Raw genomic sequence first — 14,855 nt, 5'->3', positions numbered from 1 at the left:
TTTTGGGTGTAATCCTGGGTGGGGACCAAGCAGGAGCTGGGGAAATTTGTGTTTCCAATTGGACTAGTGGTGGTTTACTTCTCATTGTGCAGGGCATGCGTGCTGTATTTGCAACTGGTGTTTGTGAGGTGAGGATCATATAGGGGGTGAGCTGTTGTGAATTGGTTAAGTTATGGCAACGTTTGATGTACTTACACTCGTTTTGGCCGAGAGTGAAAGCCAATGTGACACATTTCTGTAGAACTTGTCACACGTGCCAACTTGTGGGTAAGCCAAACCAGAAAGTGCCTCCAGCCCCTCTGCCTTTTGAACATTTCATTGTGTTAGTCCCCTGCCCAAAACAAAGTCTGATAACCAGTTCATTGTGAAAGTGATGTGTGTTTCAACCTGGTTCCCTGTGTCAGCTGTTAGTAAAGCCTTAATAAAGTTCTTCACTACATTTGGGTTGCCACATGTGGTACAGACTGACCAGGGTACGAATTTCCTGTCTAAAAAGTTCTAACTAACTCTGCAGTCTCTAGGCATTTCACACTCAGTTAGCAGTGTTTACCACCCTGAGTCAAAGGAGGCACTACAGCGCTGGCACTAGACTTTAAAGTCTATAGCCGTGTTTCCACTGCAGGAACTTTCCCCAGGAAGCAGGAACCTTTTGAGGAACTATGCATGTTTCCAACACAGGAGCCAGGGTCTAAATTCACTTTCAGGGTAATTGGAAAGTACTAGCCCCTGACCAGGTACCTTTTTGGGGGTCGATCAAAGGTTCAGGAAGTTTGGGGGGTGTGGTCTGCAGTGCTGAACATTTTGGACTTTTTTCATTTTAATTCACCCTCGATGTTTAAGAGTCTGCAGTGAGTGACACAATGTGCATGGTTCATTGAAGGTGTTGCAGGAGCAGTTCATGTCTTGTTCTTCCTCTGGAACCATTGTATTGGATTTTGTCTCCAAATGTAGGGCGCGAATGAATAAAGCAACTGCACAAGCGAGAGAGGCTCCCCCTTGTTCCCAGGTTGACATGTAGCTGTGGTGTGACCGTAAGGCAAAGGTGCGTGAGTTCCATTCTGGTGATCAACTGCTTGTTTTGTTGCCAGTACCAGGGTTGGCCCTCACTGCTCATTTTTCTAGGCCCATATGTGGTAGAGAGGAAGGTGTCTGACACCGAAGAAAGACCCAGCTATGTCATGTCAACATGTTGAAACCTTACTTTCCCAGGGACACATCTCAGATCACACAGATGAGCCCTGAGATGTCCACCTCCTTGGTGTGCTGACGTCCTCACTCTAGTTCACTCTTTTCTCACTCTGTTTGGTTATGGGCCTTCCTGTACCACTGTCCTACAGCACAATATTGATCTCTGTAGTAGCTGATGCTCTGTCCCTTGGGTGAATTGTGGTCCTATGTTGGTATAGTACAACTTGGTGAGTAGATACGGAGTGATTTCATGTGGGACGGGGTGTTACGACCCCAGTGGTTGTGTCTGGTGCTGCTGCTCTCTCCTTGCGCCTCCTCCAGTGATGAGGATGAGCTGCACGCGGGTGAATCTATTTTGCTGATTAGTGGGAGGTGACAAATGGAAGGATGAGGGCTGAGTTGAGGGAGTGGCCAGTGTGGCAGCGTGTTTCCAGCATGTGTGATACTCCTTGTGTGAAGGAGGGTGTTTTTCAGACTTGCCTGAGGTTTCATTTTGTCCTTTGGTTGTTAACCCTGGAGGTTGAGAAGCCAGTGCTTTTTGTTGTTTTGTTTTTTTTGCAGGACTTTTGGGTTGCCTTTGATAATAAAAATCATTGGTTTCCTCACACTTCTGTTTTGCCTCCTTATCTTCCTTTCCTCCCGGAACACTGTTTCATTTGTTACTTCGCCTCATCCCTTGTAACACATCAGGGAACATAACAGAGAGAAATAAAATTTCTATTTCTATTAATTTGGTTTTACAATATTTGGGATCGTCCTTCCACCATGGCCCATTCATATTTAACAATGATCTCTGTGAACTACTATTACTAGGAATAGAGGAATGGAACAACAATATTATACTGGCTGATGGTACACATAGAATACATTAACTAACAGAAAAATAACGATTCTCAATGACACAAATAAATGGCTAAAGATATGACTCAAATAATAATAATAAGGTGATGCACCAGAGGTTATTTAGCGGTTTATTCCCCAGAGGATACAGGATCCAGAGTGGTCCCTAGATGGTGGTATTGTCACATGCTGGATATTTTCCTCAGAACTAATAAAATACATCTCAGCTCCCCTTTGAGGAGGTGGTGACCACTTATCAGTCCCAGGTCAGCCTCATTCTTGCAACATGGACTCAGTGTCGCTCTGTGGGGGCTTTGTGTGTATCCCTATTGATGTGGAGGTGTGTATTCTGGATGAGTTCCATGAACTAGCTGTAAATTCCACTGACATCTTAAAAGCTATAGTTTGTGGGTGATAGGAACTCCTTCGTCCCTGTTTTCTGTCCAAGTGATAGTTTGATGGTGTGAAATCAGACATGGGAGACTCTTGATAAACCAGAGCACCCCAGTGTCCTTATTGTAACCCATGTCTTTTATTACTGTCGTCAACCTGGGTTCGATATATTTGCCAAGAGGGAACATATAAAATTGGATCCAGGATTCAGTTAGCAGAGGATGAGACTAAGCCAGCCATTGACACACAGAAATGTCTATTAGAAAGATAGGACCTGAACCAGTGATTGCTGCCCACTTCTCCAGTCTGTCAATGAGTATTTATGATCTAATGTGTTGAGAGCAGTGCTGAGGTCTAAAAGAACTAAGATGGAGCAGTCACCAGCATCTTCAGCCAAGAGAAGATAGACTGGAAAATTTCAAATAAATTATTATTTGTTAAATGTGCTAGTAACTTTTTGAATACAACTTTTTCTAGGATTTCAGATACAAATGGAAGGTTAGAGACAGGTCTTACTTCAAATGACGTGGAAAAAAAATCATTGATACTCCAGTAACCAGATGTGGTGCTACATCACCTGCTAAGTCAGGTGAAAAGATTTATTCAGAACACATCTTGATATTTTTATCACCTCAACAGAAAAGGAAGCGCTAACATGAGAGAAACAGAACTGTTTAAATAAACAAATGCCTCTACATGCTGTGACCTAAACCCTCACCCCTCCCTGTCTGTCCCCATGTGCACACTGTCAGCTGCTGAAAGCTCTGAGCCCAGAGGAAAACACCCACTGCCACCATGGCCTCTATTTCCAGGATGGTGAGCGGCGTGTTGACTACGTCCTTACCTACCCTGTGAAGAAGCTGGGTGGGGGCCGCTCCTGTCGACAGTCAGCATACCTGCTGACTGAAAATGCTTTTGCCCGTAGCCTACGCCGTGGCCCCCACGGCCGTGGCCCCCACAGCCATGACCCCCACAATCAAGATGAACATCTTCGACAAAACCCAGCACGGAGGGCAAAAGATTCATCGTCTCTGTCATCATCACCAGTGGCTGACATGGATCTTGGCTGTCCAGGAGAGACCATCAACGTCCAGGAGGATCACAAGGCCTTCAGGAGGGAGGAGTTTGAGGGGAAACTGAGAGACATGGGGCTGGAGCTGGAGAAAGATGAAGATGTGAGTTTACATCTTTAAATCTTTTACATATATTTCTTTCCACCTAAACTCTCTTTTAGTGTCTGTATGTGTCCGTGTTCTGTTTGCAAAGGTGACACAGTAACATAAGTCAATGTAGGAAACACTGTGTTAAACAGCCAAATGAGAGCAGTTATTATTACTGTTAGTGCTTTTACTCACATGCATTAAGTGCAGGGACCTCACCAGGGGTGTCCAGCCTCCCAACAACACACCACTCAGCTGCACTGAAAAAAATAATTACAAGCAAATAAATAGCCCAGTTGACTGGGCTGCAAAAGCAAAATAAACCAAAAGGTCAAGCAAAGCAAAAAGCAAAAAAAAAAAAACAACCAAGAGGAGGTAATTCTATGTTGTTGTCTGCCTCTTCCACTCAGATTAGTTTCAGATTACATCCCTGTTTATCCAGAGTCACATAAAATATTAATCATTTGTGTGAAATTTTGTCATAATTGCTGTGTGAAGTCTTGAGTAATGGCTAAAAAATGTTTTGATAGGTAACTGTAACTTGACCTTTGACCTTTAACCACCAAAATCTAATCATCCTTGAATCCTAGTGAATGTTTGTACCAAATTTGAAAAAGTTCCATCAAGCTGTTACTGAGATGTCCATGAAAATGGGACGAACGGGTATACGTATGCACGGATGGTATGCTGTCCTCACTAAAAGTTGCTGCAGGCAACATGATTTTCAGATATACAGTTAGCTTAACATTGTCCATCATTGCATCCTCCAAGGAACAGGCAGGTTGTTGTTTGGCAGGATTTAATGAAGAAAATATCTTAATTTGTAAAATTGCAAAATAACATTACTAATACATAAGTGCAGTAAAGATCACTAACATGAACCAATACAAACAGGAACTTATAAGTACATAAATGTATCTAATAGAAATGCAAATATGATAGTAAATAATGTTTACACAGCACCAATGCTCTAAACATCAACCACTAAGACACCTGTACTCTGTCCACAATAAAGTAATAATCATAAAACATATTGTAATTAAACCCAAAACTAGTGACATAAACATGTCGATATAACTGTAAGCAGAGGAAAACTTACGGATGAAGCCGTTTAGTGGACTTTAAAGCTCACTCTGAGTGCATGAAGAGAAATTTTTTCTTAATGTTTGTCTGTGATAACACTTCTCCATTCCTGCTGTTTGCAGCCACCAGTAGATGGAACCAAATACATCACAGAACAAGACAGTATACTGATTCCAATACAGATGGACAACCTGAAATCAATATGCCTCTGACTCTAGGTTGACAGCCAAAAGTTTCAGATCCTGACTTGTGCTTGTTAAATGATAGAGCAACAGGTACTTTATATAATCTGGCCCTGATTAGAGAGTTGGGTGCAGGTGGACTCAGGCCTAGGGCTGCATTCACCAACACGACACATACTATATTCACCTACACTCGGAGAGCATTCCCCACCACATTTGCATTGGGTCTTATTTTCTAGACCAATGTTTTAAAATCATGAACTTATCCTGTCACACTGGTTATTGTATTTGTTGTAGGAATCCACTGTATCACAACAAACAAACAAAATCCAATAGAACACATTTTTAAGTGTTGTTTAACACTTCATATACACAGAATGTCTTAATCAACAATTTCTTGAATCAGATTCAGTCTCTTTCAGAGATCCTCTGATTGTGGTAGTCTCCTGCCTTTTCATGTCATTGAAGGTACCTTGCATCTTGCCAATCTCTGGACTCATGTTGGGAAGATATGCACCTGGGTTTCCTTGTACATAAGCTGGCCTTTCGTCTTGGAGAGTCATTTAGTATTTTCTGTTTGTCTAAATCCACCACTATGATTGGTTTCAGGGTTGGAGTTCTGTGACCTTTGTAAATTACTACTAGGAATCTGAAGCCGGCTCTGCTTAGAACATGCAGAAAAATCTGACAGAAGTGTTGGTGACATGTATCATGTCTTTGTTCTTTCCTTGGTGCTCACCAGCTTCAGATCCAGACACTTGCTCTAAAGTTTGTGGTTTGTTTTAGTATTTGCTGTCTTCATATTTAGTGCTTGCCTCTGCTGTCTGAAGTCGCCCCTAGGTATACCTGCTCTTGTTTCTTCACATAAAGATGATATTCATGTTCATTCTGAGGTATGAAGGAGCTATCTCAGCTTTGTTTTTAGTGATCTCTGCTTCTCTAGATGTTCTGCAAATAGAGTGTGACCTCTGAGCTGTCTGCTTTTGGACTGCTAACCATGACAGGGGGTATCCTTTTCTGGGCTTGCAGCATTTTCCCCATTTGCAATTTTTTTTCCACATCAAAAGCTGTGGTCATGAAGTGACAAGTTCTTTTTTTTTTTTTTTTTTCTGAATTTTTTGGGGGGCTTTTTGTGCCTTTAATGGACAGGACAGTAGACAGACAGGAAATGGGGAAGCAGAGAGAGCGGGAATGACACACAGGAAAGGGCCGTCTGAAGCGGGAGTTGAACCGGGGGCCAGCTGCAGTGAGGACTGTAGCCACTATATATGGGGCGCCTGCGTAACCCACTGCGCTACGTGATGCCCCAAGAGACAAGTTTTAACCCAGTAGTACAATTATTGACTGTCCAAATGTTCGTAACTTAAATTAATCAGTTGGAGTTTAAAACCTGTTCTCATTCCGTCAAGCTGAATGTTAAGTTTCCAGAAAATAAACTTTTACCAAAACTGTTGTATAGACAACGAGGACAGACTTTGGACAAATACAACAGGGAGGGGAGGGGAAATCCCCAAGGAAAACAGAGGCCTAGTCTTAATTGCTGTACCACCTGAGAAAAACAATGTCAGAGTTTTCTTTATTATACATGCTTTAGGTTTTAGGAGACAAGTAGTTAAAGTGCAATGGAATGACCCAGACAAGGATCCGCCACCTTTGCTCAATTATACCCTTTTTCCACCAAACTTAGCGGGTTTTTTACACACGTAAACCCACTAATAAAAGGGAGGAGGACACACACAACTGCATGGAGTGATGTCATCACATGCACTTACAGAGCACACACACGGACACAGTGGAAAGGGAGAATGAGCTGTTAGCTGCCGTGCAAACTGGTCAAACAGATCTGTCATGTCTTATCTCCAGGTTGTTGGACCTGTAAAAGTGTCAGAGCCTCCATGTGAGACACTTCAATCAGTGATTGTGTGTTACTAACTATTACTACTAACTTATTTCGGAGCAACGTTCACTCTTTCATCCTGGAGCTCAGTGTAGCTGTGGTGTTTTTGGTGTTTTGCTGGACAGGTGACAGGTGTGTTTACAGTGTCTTTGCTCTGAAAGACGTTACTGCAGGAAAAGGGAAGAAAATTAGCGAGTTCACCTGGCTATTGTGTTTACATCAATGATGATTGGAGCTGATAAATACCTGTATCTACTGCAGAGTTATCTGACTTGGTGTGAATGCTGATTGAACCTTGAACTTTTCCATTGCAAATGAAAGCCTGATGTTAGCAGATCTTAGCAATTTTTTTGACCAGTGGAAAAGGGGCTTAAGTAAATAAATCTGAGGGTCTAAACAGAGAGTAAGACAGATCATCACACAAGCCGATGGTCCTTTCAACTTCATTGTTGCAGAAGAATCAGCCATGAATAACACAAGGTAAAATGGTCATATTAAACTTTTTCACAAGTAAACAGTGTTGGACGTGGCTTCAGCTTGGTTTATATCTGACTATGAGAAATTAGGGGACATCCACTTTCTCCAGGGTTGCAGCTTAGATTAATATATCATCAGTCGTTTAAATGTGTAATCTGATAGTCCACCTATGTATATGTCCTGATGCCAACATATAAATAGAAAATATGACTCACTACAGCAGTGACTTAAACTGGCTGACCTGTTGTACCACATATACAGTCTTGATTCAGGGGCACCTCGGTGGCTCACCTGGTAGAGTGTGTACCATTAGGAATTCGGTCCTTACTGCAGTGGCTTGGGTTCGAGTGTGTCATCCACTCTCTCTCTCAGCCCAAACTTTCCTGTCTCTCTCACTGCTACCCTAATAAAGGTATAGAACCCCCCCCCCCCCAAAAAAAAAAAAAAAAAAAAAAAAGAAAAAAAAAAACCTTTAGAAAGTCTTGATTCCTGTTCTCCTGAAACCGGTTGCAAGGGCAAATGTAAACTCCCACTGCAAACTTCCTGTGTGTTAACAACAAATTATTTGATATGAGGACCACTGGTGGTAAATCAAATTGGTGTGATGTTGCAGAGGCTGAATATATTATTATTAGGAAGAATACAGATGGCAACAGGATGCAGACTCAAATGTGACCAGTTTTGGTGACCACAGGCATAGGTGCAAACCTATTACTATTACTGCTGCAATCCTTAAATTGGCGCCATACAGGGAGGAATTTCTTTCCCAGTCTGATCGCTGTTTTGACTGATGCCCAGGATGCGCGCTCATGCATACAAACTGTGAGCATATGCACAAACACGAGCAACAGCAACTGACTGTAGTTCACTTAATTCCATTTAGAAAAAATTGAATAGCACCTTTAAAATAAAAATAAAAAATTAAGCACTTTAAAGCTGTATTACGTTTTACTGTCAAGCCCTATAATAAGTTTTATTTTTGGGCCCTGCACAGAGCTCACAGTGAACAGGTGGGGTGACAGGTGCAAACAGGTGGGACATTCATTCAAATGAATGCTGGGAGGTTTGGGGTTAGGGTTATGGTTAGGATTATATATTGTGTAATATATTGCGTCTGAAGTTTTGGAGTTTTGGGTGTTGTGCATCTTTAGGCCACAAGAGTACAGGACATACTACGCTAGTATTGAGTGAATGCAAAACAATATGCATATTATCTTCCCAAAATATTAAGCTGTAGGCTACCTGATAAATGATGTGTTTTTACTCAACTGTGATAACTGTGTTGATACTCCTTGTGTACTTTGACAGTAAGTGAACAAAACTCTGCCAACTTGTATTTATTTTGTATTATGACATTAGCACATCTATAATAAATAAAAGTATTTTAATCAAAATGCTTAACACTTATCAACAATAACAGGCACCAAAAGTTGGGTAACTTAACCAAACTGCAGCAGTGAGTCTCTCCAAAGTCTGCTGGCAGCAGGAGCTAATCATATCCACAGGCTAACAAGCCTCTTTGTGATGGTTAAGATAATGTGATGGACAAGATGCAAAACAACATGTCAAACATGCTAATGCATATTAGATGTGCCAATCACTGGAGATAGGGAAAGGAAAGCCAGTCCAACAACTTATCCCTGCTGTTTTAAGAAGCCTCTAGATGTGAAAGCAGACAGGGCCAAAGACATTACCGAAGCTATTGGTATATATTTTTAAATGGCTATCCACCTATATGCCGTAGTAGATTAAATAAAAAGCGCTCAAGCCTCATTACAGTGTCCCATCCCATGCGCACATAAGCCACTCCATGGTCCGTGCCATTTGCAGACGTGCACAACACAAGCAGTGATTGAGTTACGTATATATGTATATACATAGCCTTCTGTAAGTGGAACAAATTGAAACACTCCTAATGGATAAGTTGTATTTTTTTTATTATTCTACATATTTATTTTTTACTTTTGTAACAACAGATGCTTTTCAGTTTTGTAGCTATTTGGTTTTTTTTAGCAGCACCACATAAAAATATGACTTATGTGAGAGTGCATGTTTTGTTCACTGTTTAATGTACTTGTCACAGCCTGCAATGCCTCTGTGTCACTCTCCACTCTGCCACACCTCCTAATCAGCCTCACTGTCCTCACCTGTTGCCCCCAGCTGAACTCCATCTCCAATCAGGCCAGATACATCCCTAGTTCACTTGCTCTTTGCCAGATTGTTCTAGTATTATGCAAGACTTTCCAGCATTCATCTCCGGACTGACTTCCCTGTATCGACTCTGCTCGTCCCTGACCATCCTGCCTCGTCTCTGCCCCAGTAAACGCCTCAGCCTTCTCCTCAGCCACGAGTTCTGCCTGTGCGCTTCGTGGTCCCCATCTGCCTGTCCCTGTGGCTGTTTGGCGTTCTCCAGCTCCGACATTACAACGTGAGTGCTTCCCTGCTGGTTTCCCGATCCTTCGTCTGACTCTGATTACCCGCCTGCCTGCTCCTTCCTGGTTTGTCTGCCCCGGTGACCTGGTTCCGATCCTCCTGCACCCTCGACTATGTCTCCAGCCTGCTCCCTAACGGTACCGTTGCCTTCCTGCCAACTCGTCCCTGTGTGTGAGCCTCCCCAACCCGCTCCACTCACCCGCTCCATAACATGGCATCTCCGGCCCCAGACCCATTCCTCTATCCCCAATACCCACCTGTGTGCAATATCTCTGCTGGTTCTTTAATAAAAGTCATTACCAACTATTCACCTGTTTGGTTGTTCTGCAATTGGGTCCTACCACACCCTGTTACAGTACAATCTGGCCAGAAATGGACCTAGCGCACAATCCCACACCCCTGATACACCTCGAGAGAATTGAGGGCGTTATCCAGCAGCATGAGGCCATGATGTCCGCTGCCGCCTCGGAAGCTAGACAGGTGGCTGAGGCTAATGGACAGGTGCTATCAGCGTTAGTAAGGCAAATACAGCAACTGACGACCTTCCTGAGTCAGTCCGCTGCTCCCATGCCCTCATCAGCTCAAACGGTACCAGAACCAGCTCCAGCTTCACCTTTGCCCAGAGATTCCCCCAAGTCCCGGGTGGGAACTCCGGAGCGCTATGATGGAGACCCAGAGTCTTGTGGCCCTTTCCTAACTAACTGTTCCTTGCTGTTCCCCCTTCAGCCCTGCACCTTCGCCACTGAGGAGGCGAGGGTGGCCTTCACTATCAATCACCTGATGGGCAGGGCTCATCCGTGGGGCACTGCTGAGTGGGGGAGACTCCAGCCTGTGCTTCTTTTCAGTTGTTTGCCAGAGAGCTGGCAAGGTGTTCAGCCTGGGGGCTTTCAGCTCAGAGACTGCACGGGGGCTTATGGGCATTGTTGGTTCCCACCATTCAAGAGACCAAATGTATCTTTGCTCCACTGGACAAAGGAACTCACACTCCACAGTTCCTCACGGTTCACACCTGGGGACTACCCTTCCCCCCACGGACCCCACTGGCTAGCCAGTGTGGGTCAGCGTGTGACATGTGACCCCCAAGGGTGTCACCAAACAAAACCAGTCTTCTAGACCTCTTCTCTCTCTCTTCCCCTCTTGGCTTGCTCTGGAGAGCAGCAAGCAGCAGAAGTCTTAACTTTGTTAATGTACTCGTTGGTTGATGTCTTGTTGTAATGTTTGCTTAGGTTGTGGTCAGTCATACAGTTAATCGAGTACTCGTATGTTCACACACATACCTGCAGTACGTCTTAGTTCTAGATCCTGCATGAAGCTAACCTTCCCCCTCTAACATGGTACCTTTAGATTACGAGAGCTAGGCTAACAAAGAAACTCACACCTTCCCTCTCAAACACACTAGGTGGTCTCAGCGGCCATTTTGAGTAGTTTCCTTGTTTATTGCCATTTTGTGTAGTCTCCTTTGTTCATGTCATGTGGTTACAGTGACCACTTTGAATCGGCCATCTTGCCTTTGTCGGTGTCCCCACAGACACACACACACACACACCTGTATATACTAGATTAGACATTGTGTTTTACTCTGCTCCATTGTTAATAAATGTCTTTAAGTATAAATAATGGTGTTTAATGTTGCACAAGCGTGAATATTGCCAACCTCTACTTGGTAGAATTCCAATCCTTCAACTTTAACTTACTATTGATATGGTAATTTGGTTATTGTTAGTAAGCTAATGGTTCATCAGAGTTCCAGATTAATGGTAATAAATTGAGACTAAAACCATATTGGCTATTTTGCCTATTAGTTTAGGCTGGTCCCCCGTGGACTTTGATTAATTTTAAAATTATTATTTAATATTTTTAATATTAATATTTTCTTGATTTATGATAGCCAATAAATTGATAAACAACCGAAATCCAACATATTTGGTGTCCAGCTCATGAGGTTGACCTCAGACCCAACAGTATGCAGCAAGGAGACCGGACACTGGCCGACTTTTCTATCGACTTCCGTACCAAGGCCAGCCAGAGCAATTGGAATTCTGCAGCCCTCTGTGACGCCTTCTTCCACGGTCTGGCTGACTACATTAAGGACGGGCTGGTTTCCCATGACATTCCTTCTACATTGGACGCGGTGATCGAGCTGGCCATACAGATCGATCTCCGTATCCAGGCCCGCAGATGAGAGAAGCAGCAGGGTGTCCCTCTTCGTCAGCCGTCTGTCCGTTCCCGAGGGGGCACCACCAGTCCCTCATCCTCACCAGGGCAACAGAAGGGGGAGTCCAAGCCAATGCAGCTGGGCCGCACCTCTCTCACCCCAGAGGAACGGGAACGTCGTTGCCAGTCTAACCTGTGCATGTGCTGCGGGCAGGCTGGTCACTTTGTCTCCCAAGTGCCCAGTAAAAGCCAAGGCTCACCAGTAACAGGGGGGATACTGGTGAGCCCAACAACTGTTAAACCTCCCCGCAAACAAAGACTACTGCTCCGAGCCCGGCTCATCCTTCCTGATGGCCCACATACCCTGGCCGCTCCTACAGTGTCTATTGTCCATAGCTAATTTATACTGAATAAAAAGCTTTTCCTTCAGTTCATTAAATCCCTGCAGCACCTTAGGGCAGCAGGACACATATGTTGGCAAATCTGCAGCCTCTGATTTGAGAAGTGCCATTATGCATAGCTGTCAACTTTGTTTCCACTGATGTATCACATGAAAATGACACTAGGCTGTTACAAAATAACCACACAAACGCAGTGGCGATTGCTCTAAGACTGCAAGGGAAGCTCAGCTTACCCTAAAATGTCAACAAAATAAGTGGTCAAATATGTGCTGTTGTGTGAACATTTCATTGACTAAATATGCGCTAGAACACGTTCATCTTTTGTTCAGAATCAGCTACTTATCACAGGTAACCGACAGGACTTTTTCTCATTCATTCATTACACACAGTGTAGACGCCGAGCGTCTACTGACTTCAATGGGGAAGCAGAGAGTGGGTTGTTCCACTGCAGCGAAACAAGACGGTCATTGGATAAATGCTGGGCTTTGTCCCGCCCATTGGACGCTCAGCGTCTCTGGGGGTCTATGGGACAGTGGGCTGGCCCGGACGCTCGGCTTCTGCATGATGATTGGATGATCTGTCTGAGGCTGAGTCCCTTTTTGATTGACAGTGAAATGAGCGAATCAGCAATCTTGAAGTATAAGCATCCACCGGAGCATTTTTCAAGTTTTTCATTCCATTGTTCGGAGTTGATCTGGAGACGTTACTGATCCTCAGCGACTTTGTCTTTGTTAAAAACGACTAGCGTTGTGTTTGGCGACTCTCTTCTGTCACTCTGCGAATTTACATTTAAATAAACTGACATATTTTATGATGTAGGCCGAAAAATGAGCTTCCCCTCCTTATAAGACCAGCAGCCTCCACTGCACAAACGTCTACCAAAATCAGACTAGTTGGATATAACTAGTGTTGGGGAGTCACTAATACATAATGAGATTAAGTACTTAAATCATTTGTGGCCAAAAGATCATATGAAAATCTTTTGAAGTAGAATCACAATCCTAATCCTAACCCTAACAAAATCACAGAGGCTGCACAGCAGAGAAAGGGCTGCTGTCTCCAGCTGTAGTTAGCAGGCTAGCTGTCTAACAGTTAACATGGTCTGGTTAACAGAAACTGAACTTTTTAAAATCAAATATCTAAATATGGCATCTTTTATTGAGGCGATCTGTATAATTCATCTGAAAAGTAATTGGAATTGTAATCTGTTACAGTTAATGATAAATAATGTGTAGTTAAACTACAGTTACTAATCAAAATGTTGAGGATCCATAGAGAGGTTCCATAAGAATTTATTCTTTTCTGTAAAAAAAATGATTTAGAACATAACAGTCATTCTGTTCAATCATTCATTCTGTCCTTCTTTTGGCAAGTAAGTGACAGGAGTGAGGTCTCACTAACTTCATTCAGCATTGAATATTAACGTTCTGTCTTCGGATGACAATATTTTTAATTTGGAATATTTTTTTATTTTTATGTATGGACACTTCCAGAATAAAGAAATATAAATAATGGAGGAACAGACAGATGGTCAACAGGTAGGGAGTCTCCACGGCTTCAGCTCCTGCTGATTTACAATGCTGATAAAGCTGAAGGAATTTAACGTTGGTGGGCAGAGTTACTGAAAAACAAACTTGGGGATTAAACTGTGGATAATTTATCTGAGCTAACGAGGTACAGCATGTCAACACTGACAAACATTTAAGCATTTATATCTTTGCTATGCTGCTTCTTACTAACATGATCAGGTCACCATAATGCGGTTAACATACACAACAATGCAGGCCGACAGGCTGTGAGTCTTAGTCCCCTGTTCGGCGAAAATCTAGTGTGAATTACAGAAAATAACCGTTGTGAATATGAAACGTCTAACCGTTCGTGGTTTCTGAAGCAGTCCTCCTTGAAGTACAGGCTCACACTATAATGTTTGGAGCAGTGGAGAACCGTGAAAAAATGAAGTAGATTTCTGCAGGAAATTAAGAACACTGTCTTTTCAGCATGGCTACAAAACTAATGAAAATTGTTCACCGTAAGTAGTTATGTCCTGTGCCTTATTTGGGGGCGTGCCAAGCTTGCAGGTAGGCAGCATCATGAGAAGTATTGATGTCAATTGGACCAGGAAGTAAAGTCTGGACCACTAGCGAGGAATTTCATACAAAGGAGAAAACTGGGATTTACCCTGACAGTTACTCCCTTTGATGTAAACTTTGATCCTTGTGACTCTGGAGACCATTTACATGCACAAAACCTTATATAATACACTATAAGTAAGGAAAACCTCAGAAAATAGGTCACATTTAAATAAATTTGTATATTAAGCAATAGAACAATATCATAATCATGAATTTCCCCCTAGGGGATAAATAAAGTATCTATCTATCTATCTATCTAGCTAGCTAGCTATCTATCTAGCTATCTATATACTGTGTACAGTAATACAATATATATTTTTTAAGATAAACACAAGAAACTTGTGCTACAGAAAATGGACCAGACTCAGTGAATAGCTCCCTAAACTTAACATGTCCTATGATAACTATTAATTTAGCTATACAGACTAATGAGCAGTGATAACTAACATGACTTTGGGGTCATCAGGTGGGAACCTCCTTTCACCAGTGTTTCGTCTAGTTGGTCCCACGACACC

At 42.9% G+C, this 14,855-nt stretch overlaps 1 protein-coding gene across 2 annotated transcripts in view; it reads left to right on the top strand.

Moving 5' to 3' along the window:
• Positions 1-14,855, top strand: part of LOC111647727 (anoctamin-1-like) — a 138,501-nt gene that overhangs the window by 5,019 nt on the left and 118,627 nt on the right. For both annotated transcript variants that reach the window (XM_087171550.1, XM_087171551.1), the window contains exon 2: positions 3,174-3,596. In XM_087171550.1, the coding sequence (XP_087027676.1) occupies positions 3,174-3,596 (423 nt within the window). The remainder of the gene's footprint in view (positions 1-3,173; positions 3,597-14,855) is intronic.

The sequence above is a fragment of the Seriola lalandi genome, unplaced genomic scaffold (genome assembly GCF_002814215.2).
Source record: "Seriola lalandi dorsalis isolate HSWRI2012SDOR001 ecotype SW California unplaced genomic scaffold, Sedor1 jcf7180002055008, whole genome shotgun sequence".
NCBI lineage: Eukaryota > Metazoa > Chordata > Actinopteri > Carangiformes > Carangidae > Seriola > Seriola lalandi.
The sequence above is the reverse complement of the archived record's forward strand: the minus strand, read 5'-3'. Positions and strand labels throughout refer to the sequence as shown.